The sequence below is a fragment of the Felis catus genome, chromosome A1 (genome assembly GCF_018350175.1).
Source record: "Felis catus isolate Fca126 chromosome A1, F.catus_Fca126_mat1.0, whole genome shotgun sequence".
NCBI classification, from domain to species: Eukaryota; Metazoa; Chordata; class Mammalia; order Carnivora; family Felidae; genus Felis; species Felis catus.
The window spans coordinates 207811883-207833519 of NC_058368.1; the positions used below are offsets into that span (position 1 = coordinate 207811883).

General features: G+C 34.7%; 1 protein-coding gene across 7 annotated transcripts in view; it reads left to right on the forward strand.

Annotated features, from left to right (window-relative positions):
• RICTOR (RPTOR independent companion of MTOR complex 2) overlaps positions 1-21637 on the forward strand; it is a 122829-nt gene that overhangs the window by 74794 nt on the left and 26398 nt on the right. For all 7 annotated transcript variants that reach the window (XM_023238910.2, XM_023238916.2, XM_023238911.2 and 4 more), the window contains 16 exons: positions 3326-3393; positions 4408-4490; positions 5894-5981; positions 6507-6597; positions 6705-6771; positions 6917-6997; positions 9446-9546; positions 12237-12402; positions 12709-12810; positions 12933-12979; positions 14429-14564; positions 14955-15154; positions 15388-15514; positions 15884-16048; positions 16243-16319; positions 16769-16847. In XM_023238910.2, coding sequence (XP_023094678.1) covers positions 3326-3393; positions 4408-4490; positions 5894-5981; positions 6507-6597; positions 6705-6771; positions 6917-6997; positions 9446-9546; positions 12237-12402; positions 12709-12810; positions 12933-12979; positions 14429-14564; positions 14955-15154; positions 15388-15514; positions 15884-16048; positions 16243-16319; positions 16769-16847 — 1678 coding nt within the window. The remainder of the gene's footprint in view (positions 1-3325; positions 3394-4407; positions 4491-5893; positions 5982-6506; positions 6598-6704; positions 6772-6916; positions 6998-9445; positions 9547-12236; positions 12403-12708; positions 12811-12932; positions 12980-14428; positions 14565-14954; positions 15155-15387; positions 15515-15883; positions 16049-16242; positions 16320-16768; positions 16848-21637) is intronic.

Sequence of the window (21637 nt, forward strand, 5' to 3'; positions counted from 1 at the left end):
AGTACCACTGGTTCCTAATAACTTACAAGGAAGTGTGTTGCTCTTAAAGCTTTTAGATTTGCCTGATTGCTTGTAGAGCCAGAACATGTAAATTTAAATAAATTTCCTGTTTCATGGAGTTATGTTATAGTTCTCATAATATAATTAACTGTGGTTTAAAAAATTAAAAATAAGCTATGAGAAATTTAAAGACTTGGAATTAAGCTCTTAATGAAAAAAATATAAGATGGGCTGTGGTAGAAACCTAGATCTTTGTTTTTCTCTTGTATGTATTTTTAGCATAATTGCATTGAGAGACTAAAAGAATGAAAAACGAAAGGGAATAGAATGAAGAGCTACCCTAACAAACTGAGTAAGCAGAAAGATATACTCTGTAGAATTTTGAAAGTAAAGTTAGTAAGGAAATAAAAGGAGAGAGAGAAAAGGTTGTTTTCTAGAAATAGGGTAATTTTCAGAGTTTTTTTTGGAGAGAAAAGCACATGTTCACTAGGTATTCTGAGATAACTGTAAATTGATTCAGGGAATCAGTGTATTATCAATGTATTAATGTATTATCTGTGAAGATTTTGCAGAGGGCATAATTACAATAAATATATTATGAAGTGTTTTTCTAGTAGAATTGTTTGATTGCAGACATAAATAAGTACTTACTTGATAGATAGTATACAACTTAAAATTCTTAAGTTTTAGAATATTACGAAACGGAGATTTTTTTTTTTTTTCATTTTTATGAAATAGTGGTTTTAGATCTTTAATCACTTCTATCCCTGTGGACTCATCACACCCTAACATTTCATGATCTGAGCTAAGAAATCAAAAAAGATGTTCTCTAAGACTTCTCAAACCTTACTCCTTATGGATTGGGATTCTTTTAGCCCCTTTCTTGGCTTTTCCTTATGATACTTAGCATTGTCCTTCTTGATGGGAGAAATACACTTTCTATTGCTACATGACAAATTACTATGAACGTAACAGCTTAAAATAACATCAGTTTATTAACTCATAGCTCAGTAGGTCATAAGTCTGCACAACTCTTATCTGGGGATTCTGATGAAAAATCCATTTCCAAGCTCATTTAGGTTGTTGGCAGAATTTACTTCCTTGCTATTGTAAAACTGAGTTCTCGGTTTCCTTGCTGTCAGCTGGGCCTACTCTCAGCTTCTGGAAGCCACTCTCTTTCTTTGGCACATGGCTCCCTCTGTCTTCAAACAGAAAAAAATTCCTGGAACCCTTTACTTTGAATCTCTCTGACTTTCTCTTCTACCACCAGCTGGTGAAAGCTCTCCAATTAGATCAAGTCTACCAGATGATCTGCCAGGCTGTATAACATAAATTAGTCACAACGTGGCAGTGATACCATATTCACAGTGTCGAGGGATTAAGGCATAGAATCTTCAGGGGTTGGAGGACGTTTTTTAGAGTTCTATCTACCAGGATGAATGAGAGATGAGCCTGGGTATTTTTTTAGAGTTGGAGAGGGAAAAGTACATTCCACCAAAATCCTTCCTTACCTGTTTGGTTCTACATATTCATTAAGTTCCTAGAGTATGGGTATTTCCTAGAGTATAGGTACATTATGGCCAGGAAACAAGGAAATGAGTGATTTTTTAAAAAAAATGCTACAAATTTATTGAATATGTTAGAGAATGGATTACCAGGCAGTCACTATAGGTGTGTCATTCACATTTTTTTAAATGTTTGTTTGTTTGTTTGTTGAGAGAGAATGCATGAGCAGGGCCCCTCTCTTGCTCGCTCTCCCTCTCTCTCTTCCTCTCGAGAGACAGAGATCCCAAGACAGAGATCCCCTAGAGAGACAGAGGATCCCAAGCAGGGTCTGCACTGTTAGCTAAGCCTGACACTGAGCTCAAACTCAGGAACCGTGAGATCATGACCTAAGCTGAAACCAAGAGTCAGACACTTAACCAACAAAGCCATCCAGGCTCCCTTGTCACTAACATTTTTAAGAGAAGGAGCACCAGAAGCTTTATCCCATAGTTGTCCAGTTCTCATTTCTTTCACCACCTCATCTCCTCATTTCAGTTTCTGTTGCATTCTCATTTATTTGATGCTGCCAAGCTTAGGGTGGTTTGTTTGTGTTTATTGTTAAGTGTTTCATTCCTCTTTTGTAGACTCTGATTACTCACCATTCTTTTCACTTGATTTTCTGTCTTTTTTTTTAATCCCCTCTGTTTTTGCTTTCTAAGTTCTCAATTTCTGTATTCTCAGACCTGTTTAAGGATTTTATTAGGAAAGAAAAAAGATAGCACAGAAAAAAACAGACACAGAATAGAGGTGGGGTTGAGGTGGCATAAATAGTGTAAGATTGCTATTAAGTATTGAAACTGGCCATAAGCCATACATGGAAAATATATAATGAATGTAAATAGTTCTATTGCTTAATTAGTGGTCATGAACTATTGTATGGGAAAGAACAAGTGAGACAGTTTGGATATACAATTTTAAGAGAAGAAAGCAGCTGTTGATATTAATATCTAGTTTTTTAATAATATCAGTGCATATATGGGTTGTTGGGCTTGCTTGTTAGAAATGTTCAAATAAATTTGGGCAAGAAGTTTCAAGTAAAGAGAATACATGTTGGGGCACCTGGCTGGCTCCATCGGAAGATCATGTGATTCTTGATCTTGGGGTCTTGAGTTCAAGCCCCACGTTAGGAATAGAGGTTAAATAAATAAATACTTAAAGGATTACATGTGGCAAAAGTAAAAGGTAATTTTCTTTGCTAAGCCTTGTGACAGAGATACTTATTAAATAGGGTGTTGCTGCTTCTAGTGCTCAAATTTTTTTTTTTTTTTAACGTTTATTATTGAGAGACAGAGAGAGACAGAGTGTGATCAGGGGAGGGGCAGAGGGAGAGGAAAACACGGAATCTGAAGCAGGCTCCAGGCTCTGAGCTCTCAGCACAGAGCCCGACGCGGGCTTGAACTCACGAACCGCAAGATCATGATCTGAGCCGAAGTCGGACGCTTAACTGACTGAGCCACCCAGGCACCCCTCTAGTGCTCAATTAAAGGTGTTAATGAGGTATCTAAGAATAGTTTTCAGAAAGAGTAGAAAAAGTCGAACTAAATTAAAAGTGGAATTTATAACTTATTTTAAACCAGTATGTTGGGAATTTTAAATTGGGGTGGGAGTCAGTATATAATTGGGTAATTTTCTTTGAGGTAGATCTTTTTTTTTTTTTAACATGTTATTTCCTGTGTGAACATTTAAATGTTGATAGGTTTTTTTCTAATACAGTAGAAAAAAATCACACTTTTTTATTTTAACATTTAATTTCTTGGGTCTCTGCTCCACTTTCAAACAGAGAAGACAGAGAAGCGAGGTTTCTAGCCAGTAAAATGGGAATCATAGCAACATTCCGGTCATGGGCAGGTAAGTTACTCTGCTGCTTTAACATCCAGTAAGAAAAACTTGATTATTTCTTCATATGTTAAATTACTATTGCATCATCTGATTTAGATGTTAACCTAGTCTTAACTTTATACATTATTATTAGAGTCAGAGGGATTTGTACAAAATTACTAAAATGGTCTATTTGTAAGTCAGTGTGCTAATGATTAGCAGAGCAATTAAAAAGTCTTTCTGTGGACATGAGCTTTCATTTGTTCTAGGTAAATACCCAAACAGAATTTCTGGGTCACAATGTTTATGCATGTTTAGTTTTTTTTGTAAGAAACTGACAGACTTTTTCTCAGCATACTTACACCATTTTGTACCCCCATCGTCAGTGTATGAGAGTTCCAGTTGCTCTGCATCCTTGCCAGCATTTCGTGTTGTCTTTAATTTTAGCCGTTCTGATGGGTGTATAGTGGTATCTCATTGGGAATGTCATTTGGATTTCCCCAATGACTGAATATTGAATATTTTGTCTGTGTTTATTGGCTCTTCACATAACTTCCTTTGTGACATAATAATGTGCTTAAAATTGTTTGATTTAATTATTTCACTTAAAATTTTGATCTATAAAGATTAATTGAAGTCTGTCAGGTACAGCCTTTTGTGCATTCAATAAATTTTAGAATTAAACTTTTAAAAGACAAAAGCCAAGCAAGTTTTTCACTCCACTTTAGGTTAAGAAGGTATTATATAAGAAAGACAGAATGTTGTCTTACTCTCTCTGGTATTACTTTCTGAAAACCAGTCATCAGTAAACAGGAGTAGTAGACAGATTCATGAACATTTTTGGGTATGAAACAAATAGAAAAAGGAATTTAAATGACAAAGTTACTAATAATCTCTAGTCAACAGGGAAATGTTACTTCTGATAACCAAATAATAGCACAGTTTGGGAAATTATTTGGAAAGATACTGCAGATTTTATATTATGAATACTATAGATTTTTTTTTGAAATTCAAATCAGTAATTTCCCTTTTTATCCTTTGTAGGTATTATTAATTTATGCAAACCTGGAAACTCTGGGATCCAGTCTCTAATTGGAGTACTTTGTATACCAAATATGGAAATAAGGGTAGGTAAAAGTTACTCTAATTGTTTTATTCCTAGGCTTTTAACAGAGGAGATTATTTGTTCAAAAAAAAAAAAATCTATTTCAGGTGTTGCCTTTTCCTTATTCTATATCATAGGTCATTTAAAAAAACACATGAATAGGGGTCCCTGGGTGGCTCAGTTAAACGTCCAGCTTCAGCTCAGGTCATGATCTCATGGTTCTTGAGTTCTAACCCGTGTTGGGCTTTGTGCTGACAGCTCGGAGCCTGGAGCCTGCTTCAGATTCTATGTCTCCCTCTGTGTCTCTGCCCCTCCCCTGTTAATGCTCTGTCTCTCTCTCCAAAAATGAATAAACATTAAAAAAAATTTTTAAACAAATACATGAATAAATGTATACTGCTTAGTTGAACCCTAAGGATAATGTGAAAAATTTGAAATACTGATGTTGTTAGGAACTGTGGCTGTATTAAAAACTGGATTAAAATATGAAATCAATTGTACTTTATTCATTAAAAAATGCAAACAATGTGGAAGGGCATTCTCATAAAAGGTCCAAGCAGTACAGAAATATATTTAGTAAAAACTAAATACAGTATTTATGTATCTTATGCCTTCTAACTTATGTTTTCATAATGTGTATGAGTGGCGGTTTTGATTAAAATTAGTTTAATATTTATATGCTTATTAGATATATTCATAAATTATTAATGCATAACAATTTATATTAAACAGCTGAAACAAATTGAAATTGGAGGAAAAAAATTCTTTGGTGGTTCTTCCTTCTCCACGTAAATGTTTTTGTTTTAATTGTGTTCAAAAGAATAAATTTGCCCTTTTCTTGTTTTTCTTTGTTTGAACCAAACCTGGAGTTTAAAAATATTAGAAAATATTAGCCAATGGTGCCTTGCTTAATGTGAAGTGAAAAGCATTTAGAACGGAAGTGGAAGGATGTGATTGTAGATGGAAAGACCTATAAGCAGGGAGCTAAAGGTTAGGGCAATTCACTTGACTGCTTACTTAGCAGATGGTGAAAGAACATGGTTTTGGGAGTCTGGCCAACTCAGATTTGACTCCTGATTTTAGTATTGATAGCTCCATGACCTTGGGAAGATTACTTTTAACCTGTAAATCTATTTTTCCATATCTACTACAATGGGATAATAAAAGATTTATTGGAAAGATTAAATCGTGTATATAGTAAGCATGCTGTGGTTATCTCTTGTGTAATATAGGCCTGATATGGTAATTTTCTTTTCTTTTTTTTTTTTTTTTTTTGGTAATTTTCTAACATACAGTAGTTTTGTCTTTATCAGTAATTTATTCTGTGAATAGGACATTTAAAAAAATCTTTTCAATTTTTTAGTTTCTTAATTTAAATGATTCATTCCATAAAAATAAATGGACTGTATTTATTTGCACTTGTAGCGAGGTTTGCTTGAAGTACTCTATGATATATTTCGTCTTCCTCTACCTGTTGTGACTGAAGAATTCATAGAAGCACTGCTTAGTGTAGGTAAGTATCGAAGTACATTTGTGTCTGTTCCTATATTGTAATTTTTTAAATGATTTATCTGATAGAGGCAGAGTCCTTTAGAAGCAAAATAGTGAACTAAATATTAAATATCATCTTCTTATTGCATCATCATGGAATTGATATGAAAATAAAATGTCAAATAAATTTCTAAAAATAAGGAATTAAAAATTTTTTCCCATGACCCTAGCTGTTGCATATGAACAGTGAAATTAATAGAAAGATGGACAAATTTGAAAGGAAGAGAGGAGATAAGAAACTGATGTCATTCTCAGATTAGATTATCTCATTCTCATTTCGTTTTAGCCAAGTGACTCCTAAGTCCCAAAATGAAAGAAGTTTAGATCTGTGTACATCAAGAAATCAGTTTTTTCTGTATGCCTTTTCAGTCTATTTATTTAACTAACATTTTAAAACATTATTTATAGCCTGACTAGCTGATGGTTAACTGATATGTTTTAGTGATTTTTTTCATTTTTTTCTAACCACCTGGTTTTAACTATTTAGATCCAGGCAGATTCCAAGACAGTTGGAGGCTTTCAGATGGCTTTGTAGCAGCCGAGGCAAAAACTATTCTTCCTCATCGTGCCAGATCCAGGTAGAATTTTGAGAAATAGTTCAAATTTATTAGTTACTGTTTTTATGTTCAATTATGTAATCTATTGAACAGTATTTAAACTGTTTCTGTGCTGTGTTTATTTCTAGGCCAGACCTCATGGATAATTACTTGGCGCTGATACTCTCTGCATTTATTCGTAATGGACTTCTAGAGGCAAGACTTAATAAACCTTAACTTTATTTTATTTTTTAAAATTTTCTCTGCCAGAGTTCTTTCAGAGCAACAGGCATATACGATGCATACATTTCTTCCTAGATACTATTTTGCAACTATAATATTTTCTTTCTTATTTTCAAAGGGCTTGGTTGAAGTGATAACAAACAGTGATGACCATATCTCAGTTAGAGCTACCATCCTCTTAGGAGAGCTTCTCCATATGGTAAGTTCACAACTCCTGGTTATGTTTCATACCATTTACTGTTTTAATTTATAAAAAGGTTATTTTAATAATGTTACTTTGTAGTACCTCAAAAAGTAAAGTTCATTTTTTATTTGTCTTTACATTGCAAAGAGCCTTGATGCCTTGTATTTATCTATACGTGTGTGTGTGTGTGTGTGTGTGTGTGTGTGTGTGTGTGTGTGTGTATTTATGTATAGGCTAGTTTTATAAATGGAACAAATGTAAAAATTAAAAAGTACTGAATATTGGGACGCCTGGGTGGCTTAGTCTGTTGAGCGTCCGACTTCGGCTCAGGTCATGATCTCACAGTCTGTGACTTCGAGCCCCACATCGTGCTCTGTGCTGACAGCTTGGAGCCTGGAGCCTATTTCAGATTCTGTGTCTCCCTCTCTTTCTGCCCCTCCCCTGCTCATGTTCTGTCTCTGTCTCAAAATAAATAAAAAACATTAAAAATAAAAAAAATTTTAATAAGTACTGAATATTGATTTTTATAGTCACTTTTGATACTGACATTTTGAGTCCTATAAATCTTAATGTATCTCAGAAAGATATTCTGCCTAATAAGCAAGAAATTACAAAACTAGATATTTTTATCAGGTAGCAGTAGAAATAATATGGCAATCAGTGCCTGAATTTTATTCATTATATTTTTTAAATATTTCTTGTGTCGAGTTAGCCTAACAAGCAGCATATACAGTGTGCTCTTAGCTTTGGGAGTAGATTCCCATGATTCATCGCTTACGTTCAACACCCGTGCTCATCCTAACAAGTACCCTCCTCCATGCCCATTACCCATTTTCCCCACACTCCCCTCTCGCCCCATCAACCCTCAGTTCTCTGTATTTAAGAGTCTCATGATTTGCCTCCCTCTCTGTAACAGTTTTTTTCCCTTCCCTTCTCTCATGGTCTTCCGTCAAGTTTCTCAGATTCCACATATGAGTGAAAACATATGATATCTTTCTTTCTCTGACTTATTTCACTTAGCATAATACCCTCCAGTTCCATCCACATTGTTGCAAATAGTGCCTCAATTTTAGAAAACTTTGTGAAAATTTTCTAAATAGAACTCCCTTGTTTGAACACATTTTTCTCTGCACACTTGTGGGTTGAGGTTTAGAGGGTGAGAATCTTTTTTTTTTTTTTTTTTTGCCTTGATTTTTGTGACATAAGTAACTTCTGGAAAAAAGGAGCTAATAAAGTGATCTGACCATCCTCTAGTCCCAGCAAATCAAGGAATGGGAGAACCGATTGTTTGCAAGATAGAAATTCCTGTTTCTAGGTCACCTATTTGTTAATAGAATGCTAAATAAAAGGAACAACTTTAAATTCATTAAGGAAGAAGTAACCCTGTGGCAGATATTTTAAAATTATGTTATGGTTTTCTCTTATTGGCAGAATACTTTTTATTTATGTTGTTTCAGTCCTCCCCCACCCCTAGTGTTTTGTATTTTTTTTTTTTTCCACATAGCAGCTGGGCTCTGTGAGTGAGATAAAGAGAATTTAACAGAGTTTAAGAACTGTCTTGTTGGGGCGCCTGGGTGGCTCAGTCGGTTAAGCGGCCGACTTCGGCTCAGGTCATGATCTTGCAGTCCGTGAGTTCGAGCCCCGCATCGGGCTCTGTATTGACAGCTCAGAGCCTGGAGCCTGTTTCAGATTCTGTGTCTCCCTCTCTCTGACCCTCCCCTGTTCATGCTCTGTCTCTCCCTGTCTCAAAAATAAATAAAACGTTAAAAAAATAAAAATAAAACTAAAAAAAAAAAGAACTGTCTTGTTTATCAGGGAGTTGTTCAGCCGTGTGCTGCATTCTCATTCAGCCTATCCATGGAGGAATTAAGTAATATTACAGGTTTCTCAGATCTGATTTTTATTTTAATTCTTAGTATATCATTTTCTATAAGGTTATCAATATCTAGAATTAGTTGCTTTTAAATGAAGGATTTTTTAAAAATAAATTTCATCTGTTCCTTTCCTCCCTGACCAGAGTTCTATGATTCCCTTGAAATATAAAAGCTGGTCATTTTAAGTATATTGGTGTTAGTTCATTGTTCATTATCTTTCTTCATTGATAGAAAGCAAATTGAGTGGTGGGTTTTGTTTAGAAAGCAGGATTAATTATAGCACTGGATCTAAGTTTTGATATGTAATCCTTTTAAATCATTTAAGAATTGAATTTAATTGATTACTGCTTAAAAATTATAAAATTATAATATAGGATCTATAAAATTTGGAGTTTTATTAATGTGAGTCTGTATCTTTATTCTGTCTCATCCTTGTTGAAAGTAGATAAGATAAAAAACTATAAATAAGTGTACTGGAAAGTCATTAAGTTAATTTCATGAGTAAAGCCTTTAGTATTTTATCTATGGATATTCTAGAGTAAAATATTTCTACTTATCAACTCTTAAAAAATGTTATGTTTCATCTTAGGCAAATACAATTCTTCCTCATTCACATAGCCATCATTTGCACTGCCTGCCAACCCTAATGAATATGGCCGCATCTTTTGATATCCCCAAGGAAAAGAGACTGTAAGTATCAGAGCTCTGTAGCAAAGATTGTGTCTGATATTAATACCCACTTAGATGACCTTCTCTTCTTTTTAAAATTTTTTAGGTTTTTTTTAATTGTTTTTTTAGGGAAGCCTCATAGGTAAAGGAAAATTAATAGTATTATTTAATAATTTGTATTTTAGGCTACCAAGTATTATAGTTTAGTAAAATCAGGTTTTTCTTGCATATTTCTGGACAAGGACATCCATCTACTTCATCATTAAAATTGTTGGTTGAGAATTTTTTTGACTGTTTTATGTTTTCAGCAGCAATTCAGGCTCTTTTTTTAATGTCTAAAATATTTCAAGTTAACAAAGCACAAATATTAACAATGTATTCTTTTATGTGTGTAATTAAAAATGTTGAAATTGGGGCGCCTGGGTGGCGCAGTCAGTTAAGCGTCCGACTTCAGCCAGGTCACGATCTCGCGGTCCGGGAGTTTGAGCCCCGCGTCAGGCTCTGGGCTGATGGCTCAGAGCCTGGAGCCTGTTTCCGATTCTGTGTCTCCCTCTCTCTCTGCCCCTCCCCCGTTCATGCTCTGTCTCTCTCTGTCCCAAAAAATAAATAAACGTTGAAAAAAAAAATTAAAAAAAAAATGTTGAAATTTAGTAACTCATACTGTAGGCATTGAAGTAAACTAAACTCTTAGTACCGAAGTAGATACTACAAACAGAATTTTTAACCAAGAGTATGGTAATACAGCTGTAGCTCTGGTGGAATTTCAGTGCTAATAATAACATATAATTTAAAAGGTAAAGATGAAGAAGCTTGATTGGAAAGTGCTAGTAGGAATCTTTTCATTTAGTTAAGATTATGTCTAAGCAGGGGTGTTTTTTCCTTTTTTTTTTTTTTATTCTGCCTATTATCAGAGAAATCTATATATTTGGACTTTTTTTGGTAACGTTAGTAAAATGCAGTTCATTAGCTATTCAGAACTATGAATTTTTATTAACAGTTCCACATTTCTTCAAAGTTAGCTTTTGGGTGCCTGGGTGGCTCAGTTGTTAGGCATCTGACTTTGGCTCAGGTCATGATCTCATAGTTGGTGAGTTTGAGCCACACATCAGGTGAGCTCAAGCCCTGCATTGGGTAACACATGAGCCCCGCTTCGGGTGAGCACAAACCCCGCTTCGGGCTCAGCTCGTGCCCTGCTTTGGGTAAAACACAAGCCCTGGGTGAGCCCTGCTTCTCTCTCTCTCTCTCTCTCTCTCTGCCCCTTGCTCATTTGTACCCTCTCTGTCTCTCAAAAAAAAAAAGTTTTTTAAATTCAAAAGTACATATACGGGCCTCACTATAAATAAATAATGTATTTACTTATTAATTTTAATTTTACCTATGAATATACTATTACTTAGTAGACTGAAGATCCCTAAAAGCCATAGGGATCATCTGTCTCAGTTCTAACTCTAGGCTTCCATTAGTACTGATAGCTTTCAACTTTTTTCTTTGTTAAATGTATTAATGTAAACAATCTCTACATCCAATGTGGGGTTCAAACTCATGACCCTGAGATCAAGAGCAGTATGCGGTACTGACTGAGCCAGTCAGGTCTCCCCTTTCAGTTTTTATTTTAGTAGTTAACATGATGGAAAAATGTATTTCCCAAAGCCTGGTAGACCTAAACTCTCTGGGTTAGATTATGGCCATGAATTTTAGGGTTTATGAAGAATTCAAATTTACCTTCAAAATTTCAGTAACAACAGTCTTATAATGGCTTTTGTTTTTGTTTTTCTTAGCCCAGCAAGCTCTCTTTACTTCTAAATACTTGCTAATCTGAACACATCTCAAGGTTTTTAAATTTAAATCTGATTTGTATTTACCAGAACTTCTGTAGTTGAGACTTGATTGCCACCAGATTCTTGAGAACTGTGCTTTTATGTACCACAAACAAGGAATTAAAAACAATATGTGAAAGGATACCATTTACAGTTGTAGATCAATGGGGGAAGTAGAGACTGTACAGGTTGATACTGGAATCATCGATTATCCACAGGGAGTAGAAATGAAATATTCCAGTGTCATACCATAAATAAAAATCAGTTTCAGATGTATTAAGGATTTAAATGTGAAAAGCGAGTTTTTTAAACTTTTATAAGAAAATAGAGAACACTAGATTTCAGACTTTGTAGTTCTTAAAACCAATGATATAAAAAGTGCCCACCGCCACAGGAAAAATGATTAGTAAATACATATTTAGTTGGCTCTAAATAATTTGTGTTTCTTCATACAAATCAGCAGTGTTCTTGATATTTTTTTTCTTTGTGGTTCCAAATTTGATTAAATGATTTACTTTTTAGTAACAATCTCTGGCCTTGAATTTATATATTTTACTAGAGTAATTTACCAGATTGATCTCTTTAAAATTATGCTAGCTTTGGGGCACCTGGGTGGCTTAGTCAGTTGAGCATCTGACTCTTGATTTCAGCTCAGGTCATGATCCCAGGGCTGTGGGATTGAGCCCTGCAACGGGCTCTGCGCTGGGCATGGAGCCTGCTTAAGAATCTCTCTCTCTCTCTCTCTCTCTCTCTCTCTCTCTCTCTCTCTCTCTCTCTCTCTCTCTCTCTCTCTTCTCTCTCTCTCTCTCTTTCTCTCTCTCTCTCTCTCTCTCTCTCAGTAGATAACATAATGCTAACTTTGCTACAGAACTAATTCAGTTTTTTTTTCATTAGGCGAGCCAGTGCAGCCTTGAACTGTTTAAAACGCTTCCATGAAATGAAGAAACGAGGACCTAAGCCTTACAGCCTCCATTTAGATCACATTATTCAGAAAGCAATTGCAACACACCAGAAACGGGATCAGTATCTCCGAGTCCAGAAAGATATATTTGTTCTTAAGGTACTGACATGAAATACCTCAGGTTTTAACTTAGTTTCCTAATTTTTTAGCCGATGGATTTTAATGTGCATATACTTGCTTGAGTTTGCAGTTTTATTCATGCTTATGGATCTTCAAATGGCATTTCAGTTTTATAATGACCAGGTAGTTTAGAGCTATGTTTTTATAACTTTTTAAAGTTAAAAAGCCTTCACAATTCATCCTTAAATGAAAAATCTTTCTTTTTGTTTTTAAAATTTGAACTTAGTCTTCTCAATGTGAAGATAATTTGCTTTAATTTTTCTTATTACTTTCTGATGGTCTTAGGATACAGAGGAAGCTCTTTTAATGAACCTTAGAGATAGCCAAGTCCTTCAACATAAAGAGAATCTTGAATGGAATTGGAATCTTATAGGGACCATTCTTAAGGTATGGCAGGATACTTCTTGGTCATGGTTTGATTGGCTTCATTTTATTATTGTAATTCATCACAATTAAATGTTTGGGAATTGATAAATACATATATGATATAACATATTATGTTTTTCTAGTGGCCAAATGTAAATCTAAGAAACTATAAAGATGAACAGTTGCACAGGTATGTAACAACTGTTTTGCATTTAAATCAAAAGAACTTAGATTTGAATTATATTATGCCTAATACCCATGAAAAGTAATAATTGGTATTTTAAAGATACATACATACATTTTAGTGGTTGGTATTTAGTAGGTACATGTATACATTTTTGAGTTTTAGTCTTATAACCCAAAATATTCAGCTAATTCTTTTTCTAGTTATTTATATTTTGGTTTTAGTTTTAGAACACTTGATGTACTTCAGATAAAAGTTTCTCAGATTGGGGTAATATCAACCATATGGTAATCTTAACCTTAATGTCTGAGGATGACATAATAAGGACATAGTGTTTCCCTCTGAAAATGATGGCCATTTTTACTGTTCTGCTATGTGCATTTGCATCTGGCTTTGGAGGGTTATCCATATGTCCTCCTTTTTACATTCCCCTTAACCAAGTTGATGCTCTCCACACTTTTTATAAAACAAGCTAATGTTCGTGGCATATGCAGTACTTAAGCTTTGTGCTGCTCTCTAGTACCGTGTGCATTTGTGTTATCCTGAGTTTAGACTAATCAACCACCAGTACTGATCTCATTTAATAAAATGGCCTTCATGTTTTTGAAAAGTTCATGTCCTTAATTATTATTTGGTTGTATTCATCTACTCATAATGCTTAACTTAATATCTGTATGTGGAATATATATGAAACATATAAATTTACACTGGAATAAAGAAGCATAGCACTAACTTCTCATACTGCTTGAGAACAAAGATGAAGTCTCATTCAACTTTGTTTCTCCAAATCCTGAGTTTGGCACCTTTATTGGACTGAATTGTAGTGCATGAAATTATATTGAACTAAGTTAGATGGAAGCTTAGACCATAATGTTGAAAGTTATAAAGCTGAAAGATCACTAATTGTATTCATTGCTTTATAAATTAAGTTGCCTGAATTTTTCCTGCAACTTTTATGCTTGACCTTTTGTCTAATTGTGAAAAACTGACAGAATTGTAGTATGATACATTTTGCTTACAATTATCTAGTGTAAGATTATTTTATAGAGTCATGGAACAGAGATCGTCACAAAATACAGAAGAAAGCTTATATTCAGGTGGCTTCTTCATATATTTATCTAGCCTTATCTTCTAGCTAGTTATGTTATATCTGCATTTTTCCGGCTAGCATCTTTGCTCTCTACTATATCTTTCAGGCATCTCACCATAAAATTATTTCACAAACTGTTCTTGATAACTAAGGTGTTTTTTTGGTTGGTTTTTGTTTTTTTATTGGTGTGTGTGTGTGTGTGTGTGTGTGCGCGCACGCATGTGTGTAATGTACCAAATATGTTTGTTCCTTGCCATTTACTATAGTGGTTTAAACACAAAACATATTCAAAATCTTGTATGATAAGCTATGACTAAGTAATTGTTTGGCTTCTTACTTTGTTGCTAATTTTATTTTGGTCTTAGGTTTGTGCGAAGACTACTTTACTTCTACAAGCCCAGCAGTAAATTATATGCCAACCTGGATCTGGATTTTGCCAAGTCTAAGCAGCTCACAGTTGTGGGTTGTCAATTTACAGAATTTCTTCTTGAGTCCGAAGAGGTAATGAGCATTTTGAATATTATCCTGGGCAAATGTTTTTCATTGAATTAACCCTCTTCCTTTTATTTCTGAGTATGCATAAGTTGTGTTTAGTAGCATACAGAATGAGCCCAGACCTAGATTTGAATCCTGACTTTGCCACTAGCTAGTTATGTGACTCTGGACGAGTTACGTGCCTTCTAGAAAACCTGTTTTCTTACTTGTTAAGTGGAAGATAATATCATCTTCATCTTCATATAGCATTGTGAAATGAAGAAGTACTCAGTGATTGGTATCTGTTGTTAGTAACTTCATCATTATCTCTAAATTTTTTGGACTTGATTACAGTTAATTTTTCTAATTATAAGCAAAAGTGCTTTTCTAATAATAACACAATGTATTTTCTTTTAGGATGGGCAAGGATACTTAGAAGATCTAGTAAAGGATATTGTTCAGTGGCTCAATGCCTCATCTGGAATGAAACCTGAACGAAGTCTTCAGAATAATGGTTTATTGACTACCCTTAGTCAACACTACTTTTTATTTATTGGAACACTTTCTTGCCACCCTCATGGAGTCAAAATGCTGGAAAAATGCAGTGTATTTCAGTGGTGAATATCCTTAGTTCTGTTTCAAAATATACCTGAACTTTATTTTTAATGTACTCAGAAATGGTATGCTTTTTATTCTGTGTACATGTATTTAGTAAGTTTTATTAAAATACAAAAAAAAAAAAAAATAGAGTTATCTTGCTGCTTTGTTATTCCTTTTTATGTGATATTTATCATTAAATGCTTTTTTGTAGAAATGCTTGTTTATATTTTCATCTTTTTTTTTTTTTTAGTCTCCTTAACCTCTGTTCCTTGAAAAATCAAGATCACTTGCTGAAACTGACTGTTTCTAGCTTGGATTATAGCAGAGATGGATTGGCAAGAGTCATCCTTTCCAAAATCCTTACTGCAGCTACTGATGTGAGTGTAACACAGGCAATAAAACTATTATTTTTATAATCAATTAATTCAATAACTCATAAATTTTAGCCAAGCAGAATTAGTTATTAATTCTAAGAATATGGGATGGAATTTGAGTTTACTTTAAAATAGTAGTTCCTTCAAGGAACTATGTGTAGTACCCATTTTTTTTCTATAAAGGGGAAGAAGCAGCTAGATTGAGACAAAAGTATTTGATTTACTAGTCTAAAAAAATATATCAAGGACTAGACCATCAATTCCAATTTTCCTGCCATTTTCAAGTAGCAAAACTGCCAAACAAAGCCCAAATTGACGATCCATGGTTTGTTTTTTTTTAATTTATTTTTTTATTTTCATTTATCTTTGTAGGCCTGTAGGCTGTATGCAACAAAACATTTAAGAGTATTATTGAGAGCTAATGTTGAATTCTTCAATAACTGGGGAATTGAATTACTAGTGACCCAGCTACACGATAAAAACAAAACAATTTCTTCTGAAGCTCTTGATATTCTGGATGAAGCATGTGAAGACAAGGTGAAGGTTCATTATTTTATAATAGAATACTTAGACATGAATTTTTATTCAATTATTTTAAATTAATTTTAATTATTAAAATATTCCATTTTAGTAGAAAATTATGTAAATTATAATGTACTTAACACAGGCGTTTTGGAAATGGAGAATTTACCATCTTTTGCAATTGTTAATTTGCCTAATACTTCTTTTAGGCCAATCTTCATGCTCTTATTCAGATGAAGCCAGCTTTATCTCACCTTGGGGACAAGGGTTTGCTTCTCCTCCTGAGGTAAATATTAAGTAAATTTTTCTTCTAGTTGTGTTTTTGTTGTATTCTCTCTAGCGGTATATTTTAAAGCTCAGTTCAAATCCAAACAGGAAGCACTCTAAAGAGTTTAGTATTAACTACTGAAAGAGGTCTATTTTAGAATCTTAGACATCCTTTAATACTGAAACTCTGTCTTTTCATTGTTTTCCTTAATGTTTCTTTTACATTTCTGGGTCTTCTCATGATTTTCATGACATTTTCTTTACTGTGATTGGATTCATATGTTTTACCAAGATTATGAAAATTTATTTTTATTTGAAATTATAGTATAGTTGACCTTTTACTTTCAGGAAGGAGCTATTCCTAAAGTCTTTTAGCTTCTTAAATATAGTATTGTTTAAGATATCTTAGCTCCTTTAAACACTTGTAGTAAGACTTTGTGTTAAACTATTGCTTGTTTTAATTTACAGATTTCTTTCCATTCCAAAAGGATTTTCCTATCTGAATGAAAGGGGTTATGTAGCAAAACAGTTGGAAAAATGGCACAAGGTAACTCTCTGTTGAATAAGCTTTAATTGGTATGTTTTTATACTAGGAAATAGATTTATGAATTTAGAGGATTTTTCATATCAGTGTTTTGAAACGAAAGAGGTCAAATACTTAAACATTCATATGAAGTCAGGTCTTAAATTCTGTATAATTACTTGTATTTATATTTATCCATTTTTTTAAAGCTAGAGAGCAGTCATTTTATAGTGAGCTATTGATTTTGTGTACATTCTATTGAAATTTGTTTTTTGGTTTAATTGATACAATCTACTGATATAAATCTTTTATTCTTATTCTTGGGTCCCTTAGATAATAGCCCTTTGAAGCTACGACTAAAACAGTTTTCCTAAATGAAGAAGAAAACAGTTCTACCAAGCAGATATAATAATCTAAGTTAACTTCGTTTTAGGGTGCTACTTTTACATAATCTGAGAACAGACTTACTGCTGTTTTAGATAATGGGGAAACCTAGGAAGGAGGGAATAATTTGAAGTTATTAGAGAACTTACTAGCTTTTCTTTAGTTGGTTGTCACTGTGGTTGTTTTGTTTGAAGCATTATAAATTGTCAAAGCATCTTAGAATCCCATGGGTAATCAATCCAAATGTAATTAATTTTTAGATTTTTCATCATGTCAATCATTTACATTGTCTATATTGAACCATATTTCACAAGAAGCTCTCATTTAAAAAACTCTATAATTATCAGAGCCTGGAGCCTGTTTCCGATTCTGTGTCTCCCTCTCTCTCTGCCCCTCCCCCGTTCATGCTCTGTCTCTCTCTGTCCCAAAAATAAACGTTGAAAAAAAAAAAAAAATTAAAAAAAAAAATTTTAAAAAACTCTATAATTATAAAACATACTTTAGGCATGAAGTCGTTAGTAATTGATGAATTGGAGAATTGAGGTAAGATATGATAGTTCTAGTTCATAAATAGAAGTTATTTAAACAAATTACCATAGTAAAATCGGTCACCTTATTACACAAATTACAGTATTAGAAAATTGCTTAGCATATCTGGTACGGTACTTTCAAATAGTAGGTATAAAATATAACTGCAATCACAAAGGCATGTGCAGTGTATAAGGAAACACAAATGATTCTGCCTTAGGGATTAGAATTAGTGAAAGCAATGTTGGGTGGGCTCAGGAAAGCATATGATATTTGGAATGGTCTTGAGGAGGAGGTAGGTAGATAAGTAGGAAGAAGGGTATTCTAGGCTGAGGGAGCAGAATAGATCTATATAGATTATAGACACTTCAGATTTATGAAGCAAGCTATCTGTATTCCAGTGTAATTGGGGCTAGGATAAGTGTGGACTGGCAAGATGAGGCTGGAATGGTAAATTAGAACTAGATTATAGGCCTTACTAACCACATTATGTCATATTAAGGTATTTCAGTTTTATTGGAAGTGGGGGGATTATTATAGGTGTTTAAAGACTAATCATAATCAGGCCTGTGCTTTAGAAACATGACAGGTCGCAGGGTAGAGGCAGAAGTTTGATCATCAAAGGTAAAGCCTAGAAATATTGAGACCAGTTTAGAAGCAAGAATTGGTAAGAATGTGAACTCCAGTAGTGCTGAGATTGGATAGGCAGGGTATATTTTCTGAGCATTTTTGAAATAAGATGGGTAGGATTTGTTGACTGATTGTATATAATGAATAAAGAGTCCATCTGACTCTTAAAAGTTTCTGATTTCAATGACTGAGCATGCAGTGGATCACCATTAAGAGATTGTGATTACAGAAGTGGCTTGCAGGGTGAGGATAATGAATTTTGAATATGTTGAATTGGTATTGCTCTGTGGAATGACCAAGTTATGGTATCCAGAAAACGTTTGGAATTGGGGATCAAGAACTCAGATATGTGCTGAAGATGACAATTTGGGAGTCTTCTGAAATCTGAAATGAGTGAGATCACCAGGGAAAATGTAAAGAGTAAAAAAAGAAAGAAAAGTGGAAATTGCTCCCTAGCGAACACTGTTTTAATGAGGGGAATAGAAGGACAAAGACACTGAGAAAACTGTCATAGAGAATGTTGTCACTAACGGATGCTTCAGGAAGGAGGCCGGTGATACATATTTGTTAAAGAGGTCGCATAAGATGAATAGTAGAAAATAGGCTGTTGAATTTGACAGTTAGGTCATTGGTGAATTTCGCTAGAACATTTTCATTAGAAAATTACAAACACATCCTGAATTGCAATTACAGTTCATTAGGCAGTAAATGGGCGATGTAAAAATAAAGACAACATAGTCCTCTCAAATTAATTAAGAGAGAAAGAGAAGAAAACTAACTTACTGATTGCCTACCATTGAGCTTAGTGCTTTTCAGATATTACCTCCTTTAATCCTTGCTTTAATCACAGCAACCCTGTGAAATATATTTTCTTATTTCTGTTTTGTGAATGAAAATTTGGAGGCTAAGAAGAGTAAATTTTATCCCAGAGGAGTAGTTTATCCCAGGTCACAGAGCATGAAAATAGCAGAGCAGTGATACTTTTTGATTCCAAACCCATACTCTTTTCCACTATTTTTGGTTTCCTCCCAGTAGCTTATGGCATGCCAACATGAACTAAGTCTGTCTCTTTTTCAAAGTAATCAAACATCCAGGACAGTATAATATTAAAAATTCATTCAGTTTAATTTTTTTTAATGTTTATTTTTGAGAGAGAGAGAGAGAGAGAGAGCACAAGCAGGGGAGGGGCAGAGGGAGGGGGAGACACAGAATCCAAAGAAGCAGGCTCCAGGCTCTGAGCTGTCAGCACAGAACCCGACATGGGACGCGAATCCATGAACCATGAGATCGTGACCTGAGCCAAAGTCGGATGCTTAACCAACTAAGCCATGAGCCACCCCGATGCCCCCAAAATTCTTTCAGTTTAAAACTTCTCCCTAACACCCAGACCTAATACAGACTTAGAAATCTACAGTAGAGGGAGGATCTGGTTAATCTCATCACTCTGTGTGCTCCTCTCCGGTTTGGGCCTCTTCACCTTTGGAGCAGGAGGAGGAAGAAGGTTGCATGGGGCCAAGAACAGACTTACTCAGTTGGTACAGTTATCTGGGGTATTTAGCTTTGAGTGTGACAGATTTCAAATGTTAGTTCTTTTACTTGAGAGTTACTTTCTTGAATTTCTCCAAGACCTCTCCACTATGGATCTCTCCTTTGCAGTTCCCTTGAGTAGGGCAGTAGGCTCCTCTGGCAGCCTACTTCTGTTGCCTCCTAGTAGCTAGAGGTCCACCCCTCAGTTGGGGTTTTCTTGCCCTCCAGATAGGTCCTTTTGGACAGAATCCTCAAGATGACCCACATCAGAAATTCAGTGCGTTTCACAGCTATAAACCATACCCCTGACCTTTGCTAGTGTTTTCCAAATGAGTGCCCTGGTCAAAAGATTAACCACATGAATATAACTACTCCTGCATAAAGCTCAGAATAGCTGCCTTAAGTAGACTTTTTTGCACTGAGATTTTCATATATACAGGGGAGCATGATAAGAGTATAGTGGTAATAGTAGCAGTAATAATAATGATGGTGTTCTATAATGGTATGGTATAATCAAAACCTTGTATTACTGTTACAAAATAAATATGGAACCTAAGGAAAAACATAAAAACAAAGTTTTTAGAGGCTGTAAGTAGAGAGTGAAGGTAGTAACTCACCAAATTCAAGTTGTCTAAAATGGTTTTGAATGAAAAATATCTCCCTGTGCCCTTATTCTGTCATTTCTGAAGGTAATATCTGTCACCAGTTTGTGTGCATTCAGAGATGTTCTGTACATTTATAAGTACATATTCTTTATTTAAAAAATACAAATGAATGGTGCCTGGGTGATTCAGCTGGTTAAGTGTCTGACTCTTGGTTTCAGTTTAGGTCACGATCTCACAGTTTTGTGGGTTTGAGCCCTATGTCAGGCTCTGCACTGACAGTGCGGAGCCTGCTTGGGCTTCTTCCTACCTACCTACTTACCTACCTACCTTCCTTTCTCTCTCTCTCTCTCTCTCTCTCTCTCTCTCTCTCTCTCTCTCTCTCAGCCATTCCCCTACTTGCACTGTCTCTGTCTCAAAATAAATAAACCTTAACATTTTTAAATTAAAAATACAAATGAATTCTATTTACAAGTATAGATAAAGCTATTTAAGTTTTCCCTTAGCAGTATATCTGCCATCTTTTCAGAGCTACACATGTAAATCTAGCTCATTTTTTTTTTTAATGTTTATTTATATTTGAGAGAGAGAGAGAAAGAGGGAGACAGAATCTGAAGCAGGCTCCAGGCTTCGAGCCATCAGCACAGAGCTCAACCCAGGGCTTGAACTCACGAGCCATGAGATCATGACCTGAGCTGAAGTTAGACACTTAACCAACTGAGCCATCCAGGTGCCCCTAGCTCATTCTTTTTAATGGCTCCATAGTGCTTTCTGTGAATGTACCTTGATAACCACTCCTGTATTGACATTGTTTCCAATGTTTTTTGTTTTGTAAACAGTGTTGGATATTTTTGCATATATCTTTGCATACTTGTACAAGTATTATCTATAGGATAGACTTTTTTTATTAATTTATTTTGAGTGAGAGTACACATGCATGGGGGGGGGGAGGAGGAAGGGGGGTGGAGAGAGAGAATCCCAAGTAGTCTCCACGGTATCAGCACAGAGCCCTACACAGGGTTCAGTCTCATGAACCGTGAGATCATGACTTGAGCCAAAATCAAGAGTCAGATGCTTAACTGACTGAGCCACCGAGGTGCCCCTTTAAGATACATTTCTGAAAGTATAGTTGTTGAGTCAAAA